The following is a 19781-nucleotide window of genomic DNA, read 5'->3' as shown; positions in this document are numbered from 1 at the left end:
GTTTTTGCCAGCCTTTGAAGTACCTCAGCTTTAGTGTTTACATCCCTGTATTAGTAATAAGATGATGTTTCTATGTACCAATTGGGCTTGTGGCTTCTCCTTGTGACTTGCCTATTTGTTAGCTTTGTTCACTGCTCTAGTGGGTCACTGTTTGTTGCTGATTTTCAGTTATTTGCATCAAAATTATCTTCGGATTTTTCTTTTGTGATTTATGGAGTTTGTTTGTTTAGGTTTTTGGGGGTTGGTTTTGGGTTAGTTTGTCTTAAGTTTTTATTCCACTGATAGGGGAGGTTCTCCTCCCCTTCTATCTGACCCTAATTTATCAGGACTCAAATGGACTGGCTGCTTTGTTTTCCTCTGTGGCCTGGTAAGGCTGTACCTCCTTTCCCACAAGGGGAGGTGATTAAAGAGCCAGCCACTGAGTTCATATCAATGGACTAGGGGAGAGAGGCATGGGGGAGAGAAAAGCAAGGAAGGGTGGGACCAGGAGGAGTCGAGGGAGGGGACTACAGCCAGAAAACAAAGTTAATAAGTTATAATAAATAATTAAAAAAGAAAAAATAATTTAAATGTTTCTAAATGTTAAATTTTTCAGATATTGTAAAATAATAAAAAAATAAATGAGAATTTCTTATATTAAAAGTTTTTATTCAAGCAAGTTGGTGATGCATATTTGTAATCCCAGCCCTCTGGGACGCAGAAACAGGTGGATCTCTGTGAGTTCAAGGCCAGCCTGGTCTACAAAGCAAGTCCAGGACAGCCAAGGCCACACAGAAAAACCCTGTCTTGAAAAAACCAAAAAGGAAAAAAAAAGAAAAAGAAGTTTGTCTTCACGTTGAATCCGACCATTTTTTCTTTCCCGTAGAAATATTTTCTAAAACTTTTTTCCCTTCACACACAATTTTTGTTGCTGTTTGGTTTTGGTTTTGGTTTTTTTGTTGTTGTTGTTTGGTTGGTTGTTTTCATTTGGTTTGCTTTGTTTTTTCCAGACAGGGTTTCTCTGTAGTCCTAGCTGTTCTGGAACTCGCTCTGTAGACCAGACTGGCCTGGAACTCACTTACCTGAGTGCTTCTGCCTCCCAAGTGCTGGGATTAAAGTCATGTGCAACTGCTTCCTGGCTCACAAATGTTTTATTAATGCAACATACACAAATGGTAAAGAAGTAAGAACTTATATCCGAATCCTAACAAACAGCATTCAGGGTGGGGAGAGCACTGGACAGAGGCCGCAGCAGATTGATTTCCTTGCTGGAAAGGGCATCATCATAGTTGAAGAGGAGATTCTGCACCTTCTCAAGCTCTCTCTCCTTGATTATGATAATGAGAGGTACTTCATTCAAGGGGAGGTGTGTGAGCTGGTGCTCTTCAAGCAGGTCAAAACTTGAAGTCTAGAGCGGTGGTTCTCAACCTTCCTAATGCTGCTACCTTTCAATTTAGTTCCTCATGTTGTGGTGATCCCCAACCATAAATTTATTTTTGTTGTTACTTCATAACTGTAATTTTGCTGCTGTTATGAATCATAAGGTAAATATTTGATATGCAGGGTATCTGATATGTGACCTCGGTGCAAAGGTCATTTGACCTACAGGTTGAGAACTGCTGGTCTAGAGAATTGTATTTCTGGATATGTATCATCAGAAACAGAACTTTGTGCTTCTCGGTGACCTTTTTCATGGTGAAAGTTGGTTGTTTTTGTTTAAGGGGTCTGTTAGTCTTCACTGAGTTTTCTGTAGCTCTTGAACAGCCTTTCTGCCAGTGTTGGGTAAGGCTGGTGGAACATGAACACCTTGCCAACTCATGGTTTTAAAACCTGCTATTGCCCATTTAAGGTTTTGACACCAGATGCCAGCCTGAAACCCATCCTTAGCCAAAAAGCTTCCAGATTCTCCATTAACCTCATCAGCAGAGACCAGAGTAGCCATCCTGGATTACTCCAACACTGCTCCAGCTTTTCTAAGATTCAGTGGGGACATTTTTCACACTCATATCTCATGGTTAAGAACACTTGCATGATACATTGAATTTTTTTGTTATTTAATTTTTCTTAGATAATCACCTTCTTTAAATAAGAATGCAGTTTAATAAATTCTTTTGTGATTTCATGGTTTTTAATCTCACTTGAGTAAATGGATGTTGAATTAAACTTGCTGTTTAGTTCAAGAAGATGAAGTACTGTTAAAAGTCCACTAGTTATGCTGACTTGCTGGTGGGTAAAAGCCTATGATACCATTTGATATGCACAGTAACCTCATAAAGTACATAGTATGGCTTCATTCTAAAGCACTTGAAGTTATGTGGCTTGCTTAGTCACATTAGCTAAGAGGTCAGCAAAAGTAACTTATACAAACTACAGTTCAGTGACTACAAGGCTGGCCACATGTGGATATAAAAATACATACTGCTCTTTTACTTTTTTAAAGACTTTTAAAATGTTTAGCTATTTTTATTTTCATTGGTGTTGTGTCTGCACGTGTGAGGGCGTTGGATCCCCTGGAACAGGAGTTACAGACAGTTGTGAGCTGCCATGTGGGTGCTGGGAGTTGAACCAGGGTCCTCTGGAAGAGCAGCCAGTGCTCATAACTGCTGAGCATCTCTCCAGCCCTTCACCCTTTTACTTTTTTTTCTTTTTAAGATAGTATCTATGTAGGCCAAATTTGCCTTGAACTCACTGTGTAGCCAGGAATGATCTAGTAGCCAGGAATGATTATAAAATGCTAGGGATGGAACTCAGGGATCTGTGCTTGCTGGAAGATGGAAGGGGGAGAGAAGCTCCGCCCACTGAGCTACACTTTTAGTCCCATTTAATAAAGCGTTTTTAAGTGTGCCGTTGTAAGTACATTCATGATTAGTAACCCTCCCTAGCATTTTTTTTCCAGAAATGCTTTTATTTCCTCAAAATGAGGCTATATGTTTAAGAGTGACTCCACACTTAACTCCCTACACTCTCTGGCACCCACCATTCTACCTCCTTTGTGTGACTATTCTAGTACCTGATGTAAGCAGAATCCTACATTTGTCCTACTTTATAACTTTTAACGACCAAATATTAAGATACTAGTTTTCATTCAGAATTTCATTTTAGAGGGACCTTGAGCTCCAGTGATAATGTATTCTTGTTTTGAAGTAATATTGAGCACACCTAAAGGAACGTGTAGGAAGCACTGATGAAAATTCCTAGCGGGAAGCTTTAAAGTATTCGAAGCAGTAGTGGGGTAGCTGCCTCAGGCAACTTAGACTAAATTGCATTTGAATGGATTTGATTAATACTAACATTGTAAGCCAGGTGGAGTGGCTCACACCCAAAATCCAAGCATTAGTGTGTAAGGACGCCCTGTGCTACATGGTGAGACCCCAAATAACCAAACAGTACAAAGCAAGTGAGAAAGAAGCTATTTGGCTTCTAACAAAAATTATAGTGTTGGCCTCTAATATCTAAAACATTCAGTTTGTGAAGTAATTTATCACATTGTTTAAAATACCAGGTAAATTTAATGCTTATAGAAGCTTATGATTTGAATAAAATGAGCTAAATGTAAGTTAGTTTAAATTTCATTTTGAAATGAATGTTCTTCCTGAAAATGGAATTTTACTGCCTACACTTGTACCAGCCAGAGTTTTTTTTTTTTTTTTTTCCTTTGTAAGATTTTTTTTTTTATGTGTATTTAGTCACATTGTAAAAAAGTATTATTTAGGGCCAAGGATATATCTCATTTGGTAGAATGTCCAGGAAGCACCAAACCCTAGGTTTCATCCCCAACAACAGGTAAACCCACTGTTGGTGGTACATGTGTGTGATCCCAGCACTCTGGAAGTCAAAGCAGGAGGGTCAGAAGTTCAGCGTCATTCTGGGCTGGATAGAGATTTCAAGTCTGGGCTGGGATATGTGGCATATTGTCTCCAGAATTAAGAAGAATATTTAGTCCTAAATTTACTCAGTAACGCTTATTTCACAATTGAAAAAGACTGAAAGGGTTAGAGAGATGGCTTAATGGTTAAGAGAGTGTATTGTTCTTGTGGAGGACCCGAGTTCAGTTCCCAGCACCCATATAGACTCTCTTTCCAGGGAAAGCCAGCTCTGTCTTCTATGGGAAATTTGTATAATAATAAAAAACATCTGTAAAAGCAGTGACATTTACTTACAGAGCAGGTGTCATGTTAGTATTTTCCCAGGTATTTTGGTGGTTTCTGGTTGTTATTTTTTTCCTTAATACCAATTCCTTTTATTTATTTAGTGTGTCTTAAAAGATTTGAAGCATTTTGTGAAAGTTATATTCTCCAGAAGTTGTTGATAATCCTATAAAACTATACGGACTTTTTTATGCAGACATAAAAATGACACACTATCTGAATAATGACATAGAGACTTATAGTTATAATAGCATTAGGCCTTAGCTTACTGTTGTTCCCAGCTAACTCTTTACAACCTATGTTTAATCTGTGTTCTGCCATGTGGTTCTTTACCTCCCCAGCTTCATCTGTCCAACTTTCCCATGTCTTGTCAGTGAATCCCTTGGTGCCTCTTCCTTTCCCAGAGTTCCTGTCTCTCCAGAAGTCCTGCCTATTCTTTCCTTCAGCTTTTGCTGTATATAGGCCTGTCTCTTTATTCAACCAATCAGAAGGTGATAGAGAACAGTGTTTACAAAACATTGAGACAGGTGATGCTTAACAGTACCACAGCCAGGCCTGTGCTCAGCTGTGTGCTGGCACAGAAACCAGCATTTGAATATACATGGACACCCCTTACATAATGTACCCCAACAGTCCTAGAATTCAGTCCTGCAATGTAATAGGATTATATACTTACCCATCCTGGGACAAATCAAATGGGTTGAATTCCTATCAAGTTTTAACCATTTATTCATGTAAGGAAATAATACATTACCTTCTAAGTTGTTAATTAAACAAGAGATTTTCATCTCTTACCTGAGTATGTTGTATAGGGTGTAATTTCACTGTTGGGTAAGTATATAATTCTTCCTGTATTCTCTACTGTAATCATCAGATTTTCTTCTAAACATTAATTTTCAAAAGCACTTTTTTTCCTCATGTCTTTGATTCATCTAACTTAGTGCCTCATGTCCCAGGGAATCTGACACTAGTGCTTTTGTTTTAGTCATAGAATGTATGTTGCCATGGTACTATAAGCAGTTTAGCTGAGACTATCAAGTTCACATCAGAGCCTTGCAGAATCTAAAAAAATAACTTTTATAGATCAACAAAACATTTACACTTCCAGACACACAAGACAAACCATCTGTTGTTTATGTAGAATTGTTTATATTCAGAAAACATAAAAATAGCAGAATGACATTAAATCTAATTTGTTGTGATTTTAGTTTCATTTTCTAATAGGAATGTTCCATTTGCTGGGCAGTTTGAATGGAACCAGCCATACTTAGGAAAGAATTGTGAGGAAAATGGAATTTCTCTTCTTGCACTGTGACAGAGAGTGAAGGATTCATCTTGTAAATATATAGTTTTTCTCATGTTCTGAAGGAGGTATCTACCAATCTTTCAAGTGAAAGATTAGCCAGTTTATAATTTCTTCAGCTCTTTTGTTTGTTTGTTTGTTTGAGATAAGATCTCATGTAGTCCAAACTGGCCTCAAATATACTATGGTGGATGATGACCTTGAATTTGTGATCCTACTATCTCACGAGTCCCTATATTACAGATGTGTGCTGTCACACCTACTTTATGTGTTCCTTGGGTTCAAACCCAGGCTTTCCTGCATGTTAGGCAAGTACTCTACTAAGTGAGCTACATCCACAGCCTGGTCTCTGAAATTTTTCTCATATGTAAACTTAAGTGAATCAAAAAATTGCTTTCCCATAACCACGACTTATTCTCCCTTCTTTAAAAAAAAAAAAAACCCATTAATTCAAAATTACTATACCTCTACTCTTCCAACTTGTTGATGGTTGCTACAGAGATGGGAGTGATTAAGATACAGCTATTGTCTTGAGGGAGTTCATAGCCCAGAAAATAACTGTGATTTAGATAATGCTGTGACTAAAACAAAATTATGTGTGAGGTCTTGTCTTTTGTTCCTTAGAAAATGAACACTTTCTTAGCATGTACCAGGAGAAACTACACGAATAACAACAAACAGACCTGGAAACATCTAGTAAAAACAGCTTAAAGTTTCTAGAGCAAAAATCACAAAGTTTGTTAAGTTCACAAAGATTTTATATATATGTAGTTTGTAAACATAAAATACGAAGATACACATATTTGTTTTTGTTTTGTTTTGTTTTGTTTTTTTAAGGCAGGGTTTCTTCGTGTAGCCCTGGCTGTCTTGGACTCACTTTGAGACTAGGCTGGCCTTGAACTCAACAGAGACCCACCTGCCTCTGCCTCCAGAGTGCTGGGATTAAAGGAGTGCACCACCATGGCCAGCTTACAAAGATTATTTTTCCAGCATTTCATAGCCAGGATAAAATGTCTCTGAGTAAAAAAATCTTATGTTGGATCCTGAAGTTTAGAAGTGACTAGAGAGTCAACTGTAACAGATTTCCATACACGTTTTATTAATTCTACCTTAAAATAAAACACAGCATTTAAGGGGCTGGAGAATGATTCAGCAGAGAGCCTAGGTTCAGTTCCTAGCACCCACATTGCAGCTCACAACTGGTAGGGTTTTTTGTTTGTTTCTTTAGTCATAAAGTTGTGAACAATTTGGGGGGAAGTTTTAAAGGTCTCATCTATGAGCATGGTCTTCATTGTGTACAAGGCTGAGGATGTCATCGGTTATGACAGTGCTTTGTAAAGAAGAGTCCTTGTTTTGTTTTTTGTTCTGTGAAAACAAACTAGTTCTCCTTTCCTGATTATTTTTTTAGTCTGTGTTTGAGAAAGACAAAACTTTGCAAAATAATTTACATTTTTGTGTGTTTTGCTTTAGGAAGAAAAACAGTAGGTTTTTTTGTTTTGTTTCATTTTGTTTAGTCCAAGAGAGAAATTGCACTCCCTGCCTGCATGAGCATCATTATTGCACTATGTATGAGGGTTATCATTCCTTATGTTCACCAAGATCTCCCTCTTGCCACATCTATAATTGTGTAGTCTGTGTGGACAGTGTTATTTTTCTACTTTCTGGACATTCCCTGTTGTATGACATTAGTAACATCGGTAATGATCAGCACCAATCACATGTAATTGGATGAAAGTTTAGGATGTTGTCCTTTGCTTAATCAAATATAATGTCTTCATAATGCCAGCAAGGTAAAAAAAAAAAAAATGATAGGATTGAGATAATGTATTGTTTCTATTTTCATTTTGAGCTTTGGAGTAAGTTTTGGGGGTTAGCTAAAAACAGCAGGTGCTGCACATATTGATACATGCATGCCAAGTCTGTCAGGTGGTAATATTTTGTAATAACATCTGAGCATTTGCACTCTAATGGGCAATGGGTTCTGAATCAGGCAAGTTCTGTTCTCCTTTGTCTTTTTGCCCTCTGATCTCTCACTTGAGTAATTAGGAGCTTGAATAATGAGATGCAGATTTGTTGTTTAATCATTAAATTTCATTTTTTTACTTACTTTTTTACTGTACAGCAGTCATTGTAAAGTTTATTTGAACCCAAGTTGTTGAACTTCGTTACCGTTGGTTACATTGGCTGCTCTTAATTTTATAAGAAGTAATTTATTTTAAGATGGCAGTCTCCTGTTCAGATTATTTCCTTACAGTGATTGACGAAAAATCTGGAGGTTGAAATCCTGTTTTATTACACATTTTTCACAGTGGCAAAATAAATTGATGGTCCAAGGATGGGAGAATAAAGATTGAGAGAAGAGAACTAAAACTATGAAAAGGTGAGCTGTTAACAGCTCTTTACTTGCTCAACCTTGTGCTACTTTAACTTAAAGCCATTGCTTTCCTGAAAGGGACAAATTCTAGTTTATAAACCACACCTGATAGGTAGTAGCAGTTAGTGTTTCCTGACTTCATCTTCTTTGTTCCACTGTTCTGTAGTGTTCACTTGGTCAAACATGAAGAGTTCACAGTGGAACTTGCTGCCACCCTGTTCCATGGCTTCCTTGTCTCTCTGTGCTACTTTATCTTAATTAACTATAGCATCATAATAGGCTTTTATGTCAATAGGGCAAGTAATTGACTTTTCAGAGTGTAATAAAAGTAAAGGCTGATAAAGCAGCATAATGTAATTAAGAAGTGTATAAAAGCTGTAACTAGAGGCTTCTAAGAACTGTTTGCTGTGGGTATGGCTCACTAGTAGAACCTTTGTCTAAGCATACAGAAGGTCCTGGGTTCTATCGTCAGCTCCCGAGAAAATAACAAACAGAAAAATCCCTACTCTGTTACTTGTATGACAGACTGCCTGAACCTGAATAGTAAGTAATTTTTGTAGATTGCAGGCTCGATACAAGTGTATCAGTATATTGTGAGTAACATATTTTGACAAATAAAAGTTAATCAAACACAGTATATATCTCCATTAGAAAAATATAGATTTTTCTTGGTAAGGAAAAAGAGCCAAGAAGACTCCATCAACCTGATTACCTGATTCAAAGCCAAAGTCTTAACAGTAGTGTAGACCACCAAATAATGTGAATCTACCTTAGGAGACCTCCTAAGCCTTTTTAGGGAAGGGTTTTTCTCCTTAATATGAGTGCTTTTTCCATTTACTTAAAAAGAATTTAACCTCAGGGCTTTGTTAGAGTGTGAATCTAAGTAGGGAGAACAAGATAGAGATGACTGTTTTCCATATGATGCTTAAATAAAGCAGTACTGTTGGCTAAAATCAGAGTTATTGTGGAGATCAGGTGTTTAAAAGATAATACATATAGGTTGTCTATGGTTAGCCAGGCTATTCTACAGAAATCAAGGACAGTAATCAGGGAGTGTCTCCTTTGCCTGGGATTCTCTTTGGTTTCCTAGAGACAAACCAAAGAAATCCATCAGATGCCTTGAGTTGTTAGGGGTAGGTGACCATTAGCTTTTAGTGGCAAGCTGATGCAATCTGTTCTAGAAACACATGGGAAGACAGTCTCAACTGGGATGGTCGAGATCCAGTTGGCCTGTGCCTGTGTTGGTGGGGAATTATCTTAATTACAAGAAATGATGCTGAAGACCCAGCCTGCTATGGGTAACAGCATGAACTTGGGTCCTAGGCTATGTAAAAGTAGAGAGCTAGCTGAGCACCGAGCATGGATGCAGCCATTGTTTCCCTGCCCAGACTGTGGGTGTTTTGTGGCCACCTGTGTCACGGTCCTGCTGCTGTGACCTTCCTGGAATGGTAGGCTGTAACCTGGAATTGTGAACTAAAATAAACCCTCTGTCCCAAAGTTGGTTTTTGTCAGGGGATTTTATCACCACAACAAAAACAAAACTAAGACAGGTTATATTTGATATCAGATTCTGGTGTTTTCAGGAACTTTTATAAAAGAAAAAAACAATTTAGTGCTTCCCATTTGCCCCCTTTACTATATAAGGATCAGTTTTTCAAGTTTTTTTTTCTTTAAAAAATTATTAATTCAGTTCATCATAGGGCTGTTTTAAATAAAAGTGAACATGTTTCTTTTATTTATATACACTTATTTGATGGGCTTTGCCCTGTGTGTTATGTTTATATACTACCTACCCTTAGTGTTTTTGTGTTCTTTATGACATATAACTCTAGCTCCTTTTCTCAGTCATATAATGGAAGCTCCCTTTCTTTTCTCTTCTTCACTTTTTTTTTTACAGTTATCACTGACCATTCTCCCCCAGTGTCTTGGACTACTGTTCTAACACTTCAGCATATTTCTTGAGTCACTGTCTTGTTTCACCCCTGCCATCCACAGGTGCTGGCTTGTTTCCCCTGGAATTTTGGGCTTACTGGGATCTTTTGATACAAACTGTTCAGTGCTTTGTCCCTGCTCTCCTTCAAATCTCCTGTGTGCTGCTTGCAGACATGAGGGTTTTGATGGTTGCTTTGGGTATTATTGTGGATTTTGTTTTTTATACTCCTTCCCTTTAATTCAACCATTTCTATTATGTGAGCAGTGTTGATTTATAAAAGACTGTATTGTACAGCTTAAGACATTAGATCAAAGAACTTGGAAAACAGGATTTCTTGCCTCTGCCCTGTTCCCCTACTCCTTTTTGGATAGTCTTAATCCCCCCCATGTTGTAGACACATATCTAAGCTCCAGAATGCCCAACTGCAAGATGTTTCCAAGCTTAATTTAGAACTCCTAATATTTCTCCTAAAATCTGCTCCCTGGATCTCACTTCCCGTTAACCCCATTCACTGAATGGCATTTGCATTCCCAGGTTACCCAGACTCTTACTTTGCAGCCGTCTTTGAGCCCTGCCTCCTCTCACAGTTTGTGTTCAACCCATTAGCATTGTACAGCCCCCACTTCTCCCCTTGGCCAGGCATTCGCTACTTGCACAGTGGCCTTCTGACTTGCACTCTTATCCTTTTACAGTTGGCATCAGCATGGTAGCCATAATAATCTTTGAGAACATAAGTGAACTTGGTTGCCCCTTTGGACAAAGCCCTTCAATGTTCCTGTTGTTCTGGAATAAAATTTGTGTTCTTACCATTACCTGCAGGACCAGATATCATTTGGTTCCTGCTACTTCTCTGACTATATCTCCTGCCATTCTCCTTGCATGCTCAGCTCTAACTTTACTGGCCACTTTTTCTTCAAAAATAATACATTTTTCTCAGGATTATTGTTATCAATTTTTCTGTTGCACTCCAAAATACACTCTCACTCCTACTTATATATTCCTGTGGAGAAAACTTGAGCACTCTGATCTAATATCTAATTCCTGTCTGTCAGTTCACACCCCAAATGCTCATCTCTTCTTTGCCCCTTGCCGTGCTTTAGTTCTTTCACTGCTCTATAAGCACCTGAGATTTCCTCATTGTGTAGTAGCAGCACTCTACCCTGCCGCCCCCTAGAATGGAAATCCAACAAGGGCACACAGTTTTCTGACTCCTCTGCTGCAGGACATAGCTCTCAAAAGTTAAATGACTGCAGGTGCTGATAAATAAACCTTAAGGTGGATCATTTCACGTCCCTATGCTTTGATTCCATATCTATAAAATAAAGAGCTTACACAAAATCCATGAGAATTCATTTCAACTTTGTTCCCTTATAGTCACAAGTTCAAGGCACTTTTTAAGTGACTTTTGAAGACACAGTGCTCTAGGCCAGTACTGGACAGCCGAAACACTTCTAGTGATTATGTGATCTCTGATGAGCTCTTGCACTGTACTTCCTTGTTTACAACTTTGCCAGTTTCTTAAGTCACTATCCATTCTCCTCTTCTTTGTATTGCTATTTAAATTCCATTATCGTCGTCATCATCATTGTTAAGGTGTGTGAGTGCTTTTGCTGCATGTGTGTCTATGTGTATGGCTGGTGCCCAGGGAAGGCAGAAAAAGGCATCTGATTCCCAAGAACTGGAGTTATAAGTTGTTACCAGTTATCATGTGGGTGCTAGGAATCAAACCCAGACCCTTTGGAAGAACAGCTAGTGCTCTTGTGAGGCATCTCTCCAGCGCCTCTTTGTATTTTGAAATTAAATCACCCTCTACAGTTAAAATATTTTTTTTTTCTGATCAGTCCTCATTTGACCATCCATTGGATACAAGCAAATGTGATTTGAAGCGTATTTCGCAGCTGCTTCATTCTTGCTGTACTCTACCTGTGTAGGGATTCCCCTTCCCATCTCTCTTTCTAGATACATACATCCATGGTTACATGTTAACTGGTTTGATGGATTTTTAAATCATGGAGAAGACAACAAAATTGGACATAAAAATTAGTGTCTCGTTTTACTGCAAAGTTTTTCCAGCCAGGGTGTTGGTGGCACATCTATAACCTTAGTGTTTGGGAAGTTGAGGCAGGAGAAACAGCAGCTCAAGGCCAAGTGCATGTGGTAGCTCACCCTGTACTATGAACTCAGGTAGCAGAGGAGGACTGCCACAGTTCAAGACCAGCTTGGGCTTCAAAGTGAAGCCTCGTCTTAAAAACAGAAGCAGTGGAACCAGGACAACGAATGTTTGCTCGTTCAAGGGGAGTCCATGTTAAAAGACACCGTTTCAGAACAAAAAATAAAAATAAAAAAATTCTGAGATGAATAGGTGCATAGACTATAGGACAGTGCCTAGAGTTTGCCTTTTCCAGCTCTGTACTGTTCACAAGCGTAGAAAAAAAAACAAGGTAAACAGCTTTCTTACTCCAGGACTTTTCAGAAACTTCAGCAGACTAATGTAGAACCCTCCAAGAGGGGATTACAGTCTTCAGGTTTTATTTCACCACACACTGTCTTTTTTAAGCTTTATTTGTATTTATGTTTGGGTGAGTATATGCCACATGTATCTGGGTGCTTGAGGGGACCAGAAGAGGGTGTTGTCAGGTCCCCTGAAGCTGGAGTTAAAAGTGTTTATGAGACTCTCCAGCATGCGAATTAGGAACTGAAGTCAGAAAATGCTCTTAACTGCTGAGCCATCTCCCCAGCCTCACACAGCAGACAGCAGTGCTCCATGAAACACTTACTAGGTACAAGCATTGTTGTAACTATTTGTGTATCATTTTTTTTTATGAAACATACATTTGTTCTTTATATTTTAAGAAAATATTTTTTAAAAATTTTGTGGGGTTGTAGGGACAGCTCAGATGTCTAGAGAAATGGCTAAGAGCACTTGCTCTTGCCAAGGACCTGGGTTCAGTTCCCAGCACCTACATGACAGCCTAACACCAGATATCACTAGTTTCAGGATGATCATTGTCATCCTCTGACCTGTGTAGGAACTAAGAATGCAAATTACATACAGATACACATGCAGGTAGAATACCCATACACATATAAAATAAGTATGTATTTTAAAATATATATATTAAAGCTGCTCATGGTGGCATACAACCTGAATCCCAGGACTTGGGAGGCAGAGGCAGGACATGCGGGGCTACACAGAGAAACTCTCAAAACAAAATAACAAATGTAAAGGTGGGAGGTTGGTGGCTCAGGCCTTTAATTTGAGCACTTGGGAGGCTAACTTGACTGCAAGTTAAAAGGCCAGCCTGGGCTACACAATAGCCTAGATAGGCTGGACCATAATAAGAACCTCAGAAACAAGCAGAAATACTGTACCATCTCAGAAAACGAATATTAGACTACACAGGGAGATATGTGTAAATGTATTCCATAAATCTTAGACACTAGTTCATTTACAAATTTTCTATCTTGTTGTTCGCTAACCTGTTTTTATGTCTTTAAAACTTTACAATATAAACTGAATACTACAGACTACCGGTAATGTAATTATTATTTTAGAACATATATTGATGTGTGCTGTGATCAGTTGTACATTGTATTTATGAATTTTTAGCATTTCATTAGAATGTTTTAAGAGTTTTTGAATTACACACTTTGTCAATTTTGATTATACAAGTAACAATTTTACATTTGAAATATTGCGAAATATTGAGCCAGTCATGGTGGCACATGCTTTTAATTCTAGTTCTTGGGAAGCAAACACAGTCAAATATCTGAATACAAGGTCAGCCAAGGTAACATAGTTAAGACTTTGTCTTTAAAAAAAAAAAACAATAAAACCCTCCAAAACTAAAATAGAGAGCATACCTCTTGTGCCTTTCCTTTGAATTAGATAGTCCTTGACTTGGTTTTGATGAGTAGACTTTGACAAGGTGGTTCTGCATGACCCTTAGGTGCCCATACAGAAGGAGATCTTGTTCCAGATTTGCCAAGTAAAATTCTAGACTGCCTGTCTCAAAGAAAAAAGGACAGGAGGGTAAGGGGGAGGATAAGACTGGAGGCACTCTTGGGATGACTGTAGAAATTTTAATATGGACTGCGTAGTAAATGATATTGAAGAATGTTCGTCTCCTGTTGAGAAATGATGTTAGTAGGGCTGAGCAGGGAATGCCCTCATTTTAGGAAGTAAATGTTGCAATAAGCAGTAAGACCCTAGCAGAGGGCTGAGTGGGACAAGGTGGAAACCTACAAAAGCATCCGACAATCTTAACTATCCAAACATGGCACTCTTCCCAGGTAAAGTAAATACTAATAGGCTCATTTTAGTGGGTCATATTAGCTATTTAAAAATAAGCATGTTTAAGATTCTTCAGAATACAGATAAAACAATGCTTAGTAAAATGATAGTGTAATGAAATCAGGATAGACAGTTGAATATAAGAACTGATTAAGCAGACTAGAAGTGAAATACAAAGTTACAAAGATTTAATCAACAGATAACAGTAAAGCCTAAAGTGGATGAAAAGGAAAATGGTTCTGAAGAGTTTACCTTGAGTAAAGAATAGAGAAAGATCTTCAAAACTATGTAATGACACAGTTGGGCGTTAGGAAGGATTGAGAAGCCTCAGTTGGGGAAGGGGCTATAAGCATGGCTAAGTGATAGCCTAAGAGCTAACAATGGCTGAGAACTTCGCAGAATTAAAAATGTGGTTAAAGCCAGGCAATGGTGGGAGGCAGAGACAGGTGGATCTCCAAGTTCAAGGCCAGCATGGAATACAAAGTGAGTTCCAGGACAAACAAGGCTATACAGAGAATTTTTTTTAATGGTTAAAACTACAATGAGAATAGTAGAGATAAGTAAAAGTCAAGTATAGTAAGGAATATTGAGTGCTAAGTTAAAGACTACCAGAGGTGGAAAGTTTCCAGAGTAAGGGAGGGTTTTCTCCAGCAGCAGCAGGACATCACCAACAGTGGACTGCAAGGTGCTGACAAATATTGACATCGCTGTTCTGTGTGTCCACTCAGGGTTAAGAACAGAGATGCATTTTGACAAAGGTTTGTCAAACTACCTGTGAAGGCATCCAAAGGGCATTGTGTCAGTGGGAAAAGAAGGGAACCCAAAGGGAGCAATCTGTAGTTTTGGGCAGAGCTAGTGAAGATAAAATAGTGTGTTTGTGAAACTTATTCTGAATACTTTGGAAAAAAAACTAGTAGCTATGGAAGAGAGTGCTGTCTTGTGAAGAGGATGGTACTAAATAATTTTAACTATAATTTCTCCCTAATGAAACCAAGCATAAGAAGGGTATGTGGTGACACACACCCTTAATCCCAGCGCTCAGGAGGCAGGTGAATCTCTGTGGGTTTGAGCTCACTTTGGTCCAAGTAGGGACTTCTGCAGCCAGAGATACATAGCGAAACCCTGCCAAAATATTTAAAAAGTGTGACTATGTATTTTAGATACATAAGATTTATTGAGTATCAAGCATGTGTTGGGCAGTGCTTAAGGTCCTGGGAATAAAGCATTTAGAGGGCAAAGAAACCTTCATTTTCATGGAGTTTACATTGCTTTAAAAAGGTACAGCCAGCACAAACATGACTTGGGGGCAGGGAACAGTCTATGAAAGTCTATGAAGAGAGGTTGGGGAATCGTTGAAACATGTTGATATGCGTAACAAAATAGCTGATGAATAGTGTTAAAGTTGGACAAAATGTAAGGTAAACAAGCATTAGCAAAGTAAGACAAATGGCCAGAGCTCCCTTCCTCACTAGCAGAATATAAAATGACAGTTGACATGGTCAGAATAGACAGGTCCACAGTCATGTGAATGGTTAGTGTGTCTCTGTAAAACTGAAAGGTAGATAGAAAATTAGTCAAAAATGTAAAAGACTTAGGGTAGGAGAGATGGCTCAGTTACAGGTACTTACTGCTCTAAGGAGGATCCAAGAAAATTATTTTTAGAAGTTTATAAATGATACTAAAATTTGTAACATAATTTCACTGTTGTCTTTTGTGTTTATAATTTCTATAATTGCCTTTAGTAGATGCATACATTTAAGATGATTTTTCTCTTCCTCCCTGCAGGTCACTCAGATGAGTCGCCCAGACCTGATTCTCTTTCTGATGAAGTATCTGATGGCTCTCATAGTCGGGATCCCCTCTGTATTTTGGGTTGGAAGCAAAAAGACATGCTTTGAATGGGCCAGTTTTTTCCATGGTCGGAGGAAAAAAGAGTAAGTTCATGAGTTCCCACAGTATTAACAGCCCCTTGTGTATGTGTGTGTGTGTGTGTGTGTGTGTGTGTTGGATTTGGAGAAGTATCCTAATAAGATTGTAACTATCAGCAGTGACTAGTATCTTTGGCACAGTATCATGACTTTAAAACGGAAAACTAGCTGGACAGAGTGGCTCACGCCTGTCATCCTAGTTATTGATTAGGTTAAGGCAGGAGGATTAGGTGTTCAAGTCCAGACTGGGCAACATAGGAAGACTCCATCTTTAAAAAATAAGTAAATAAATAAAACAACTGACAGTCTGATTTTGAGAAGATGGTTGAGTAGAGCCATGCAAGTGCATTCCTGTTCTAATCCTTAACACTGGAAGGAAGGCTACACATTGTGGAACATTCAAAGTATAATTTTCTTGAATCTAAAAACAAGCTGATGCTTTTTATATTTACCTGGCCTTCCTGACTTCCCTGTGAAGGTTGGTGTATATTCTCATCTTTTTTTTCAGATGAGAAAGCTAAGAACAGCTTAAATGCCTGGCCATAGCTACACTGTTGAATATAAGAGGTAAAGTCAACTTCTGCTCAAAGTTTTCCATTGCTTTTCCTGGTCTCTCAAACATGTGAAGTGATAGACTATTACACCATCCTAGTTTAGTGCACATTAAAAGTTTATAACCTTAATTTCTTCATTTGTTTGTTTGCTTTTAAGACAGGGTTTCTTTGTGTAGCCTTGGCTATCCTGGAACTAGCTTGCCTTCTTTTATCTAATTGTAGTCTGAAGTGATCGAGAGAGTTAGTTGAGAGTAATGGTAATAAATAATGTCATATTCCTGATTTTAATTAAAATATTTTTTGTTTTCTGGGTGGTGGTTGTGTACACCTTTAATCCCAGCACTCTGGAGGCAGACTCAGGTGGATTTCTGAGTGTGAGGCCAGCCTGGTCTACAGAATGAGTTCTAGGACAGCCAAGGCTACATAGAAAAACCTTGTCTCAAAAAACCAAATTAAAAAAATAATATATATATTTCTGGTGGTTCTTGGTGTTTTCAGTAAATATGATGCTGCTTTTGGAGTTGACATTTTCTCTCTGTAAGAACTTACTCATCATCTATTGGTTCTCTATTATAATTTATATATCAAGAATAACATGAAATGGATTAAAGGAAAATACATGTAAAGTACTCATCAGATACCAGTTTCCAGCCTTTCAACTCAGAATTGAAAATAACAGCAATTGTAATGGTCCTGTTAATTTGAGAACTTTCTGTACTTTCTCAAAGACTTTTTCAGTATATGATCCAGTTTTTACATAATGAGGTTGTTTTTTTAATTAAGCCATTTGATATTAACGTTAGCTGATTCTCACAGACTCTTTACAGTGATTTAATTTTATTTTTTGTTAATCCAGTTACTGCTTTGTTCATCATTGTGCACATCTATCTACTGTCTACCCTTTTTTACATAGCATTTAAAAACTCTTTTTGGTTTGTTTGGGGTTTTTTTGTTGTTTTTTTTATTTGTTTGTTTGTTTGTTTGTTTTTTGAGACAGGATTTCTCTGTGTATCCTTGGCTGTTCTGGAACTCACTCTGTAGACTGGTTGACCTTGAACTCAGCGATCCATCTGCCTCTGCTCCCCGAGAGCTGAGATCAAAGGAGTGCGCCACCACTCTCAGCCACATTTTAAAACGTTTACTTCTGATAATTTGTCCCTTTAAATTGTTTGGGACTTTATTGAATAGTTGCTTAATTTAATTTTTTGTTTTATTTTGTTCTTAGGTTGACCACTTATGTTTGTTCTAGCACTAGACAGTTGTTCCTGCCACAGAATCATGATGGAGCTTTAAACTGCTCTTGCAAGTTAAAAATTTCATCCAGTTGTCATGAGCCCCTTATTATACCCGTAAAGCAAGAAAGAAAACACTTTTTTCTTATAATTTTTTAAAAATATTTTGGAACCTGAAGGATCATAAATGTCTTTATCTGAAAGGGACCTTTTAGAAATGGATTTGCCAGCCTTCATTTCATAGATAAAACAAAGGAAACACAGGGTAGTGACTTGCTGAGATCTGGGTGCTCACAGAATTGGAACTACAATCTTGGTTTTCTTACTCTAACACAGGCTCTTCTGTTACACTGTGTTAGGGCAGAGAAGTATTGGGTTTGTTTTCTTGTTGTTTTGAGACAAGGTCTTATGTATTCAGGCCAGTTTTGAACTTGAAGATAATATTACTTTCTGATCCTCATATCTCAATATCCCAAATTCAAGGATTACTGGCATCAAGCCCAGTTTTTGACAGGGAATTTTGTTATATTCTACCCTCTACCGAAAGTGTTACCTCAGATTGGTTCCAAAGACTTAATTTGGGGAGCAATTAACTTCATGACTGGCATCAACTAGTCTTGCAGAGCAGTGTTGTTTGTTGGAATGTTGTGTATAGGAATGTTAGCTTGTATCTTAAACTTCCTTTTATATTGTCTAGGATAGTGAATGAGAGCCGGCAGGTGCTCCAGGAACCTGACTTTGCTCAGTCACTCCTAAGGGACCCAAATACTCCTATTATAAGAAAATCAAGAGGAACTTCCACTCAAGGGACATCCACACATGCTTCTTCAACTCAGCTGGCCATGGTGGATGATCAAAGAAGCAAAGCTGGGAGTGTCCACAGCAAAGTGAGCAGCTACCATGGCAGTCTCCACAGGTCACGTGATGGCAGGTAAGTTCTGGGAGCAACTTAGTTTATTTTATGTATTCAGTTAGGATCACACAGATTAAGAGACAGGAGCCAATTCTGAGTAGAGGTAGAACTTTATTAAGCTTTTTCAACTTGCTAGCTATAGTCCCAGATTACGGGACTTAAAGCCAATCAAACGATTTTGAGGTTTAGACCTGATACAAAAGCAATATGATGTACTAGGTGGACGTAAGAGGAGGCAGACTGGCCAGTTTATAAAGATGCATTTAATTGAGCTGTGGTGTCTCACACCTTTAATCCCCGTACTCTGGGAGGCAGAGGCCGGAGGATCTCTGAGTTTGAGGCCCACCTGGTCTACGGAGTGAGTTTTAAGTCAGCCAGAGGAATACAGAGAAACCCTATCTTGAAAAAAAATGGGGAGGAAGAAAAATTTAGTTAACATTTCCTATAGTGGTGCTGTGTGAGCCTCTGGGAATACAGAAATTATATGACATGAGCTTTGCATTTCATAGGTTCCCAATCTAGAAATATGATTGTATCTGGTTTTATGGTTAAGAATGTGGATCTCGGAAGCTGTAGAGCTGGTTTAATGATTAAAAAGTACTTGCTGGAGGTGGATGGTACTGGTGCACACCTTTATTTTAGTCCCAGCACTTGGGAGGCAGAGGCAGGCAGACCTCTCTGAGTCTGAGGCCAGCCTGGTCAACAGAGTGAGTTCCAGGGCAGCCAGGGCTACACAGAGAAACCTTGTCCTGAAACCTCCCCCCCAAAAAAAATAACAACAACAACAATAATAATAAAGTAAAAAATGAATAAAATAAAAGTACTTGCTGATCTTCCAGAGGACCTGAATTCAGTTGCCTGCACCCACAGCAGGCAGCTCAAAACTGTAGCTCCAGCTCTATATGACCTGAGCCTCTGTCCTTTACAAGAACATGAACACACACCCTGACACATAATTAAAAATAAGTCTTGAAAAAAATAATAGTGTAGATCTAGAATGTAAAGTTTAGTTTCCTTAGCTATAAAGGAAAAATAGTAATAGCCACCCCTTTAGTGATGTCATAAAAGTTTACTGAGATAAAGTGCCTAGTCACTAGAAACAGAGCTGTCTCAGTGTCAGATA

At 38.3% G+C, this 19781-nt stretch overlaps 1 protein-coding gene across 3 annotated transcripts in view; it reads left to right on the top strand.

Moving 5' to 3' along the window:
- Fzd3 (frizzled class receptor 3) overlaps window positions 1-19781 on the top strand; it is a 65736-nt gene that overhangs the window by 28630 nt on the left and 17325 nt on the right. For all 3 annotated transcript variants that reach the window (XM_021654433.2, XM_021654442.2, XM_060391335.1), the window contains 2 exons: window positions 15817-15965; window positions 18443-18676. In XM_021654433.2, coding sequence (XP_021510108.1) covers window positions 15817-15965; window positions 18443-18676 — 383 coding nt within the window. The remainder of the gene's footprint in view (window positions 1-15816; window positions 15966-18442; window positions 18677-19781) is intronic.

Source organism: Meriones unguiculatus, chromosome 9, assembly GCF_030254825.1.
Source record: "Meriones unguiculatus strain TT.TT164.6M chromosome 9, Bangor_MerUng_6.1, whole genome shotgun sequence".
NCBI classification, from domain to species: Eukaryota; Metazoa; Chordata; class Mammalia; order Rodentia; family Muridae; genus Meriones; species Meriones unguiculatus.
Note: the sequence above shows the minus strand (reverse complement) of the source record. Positions and strands in the feature narration are given on the sequence as shown.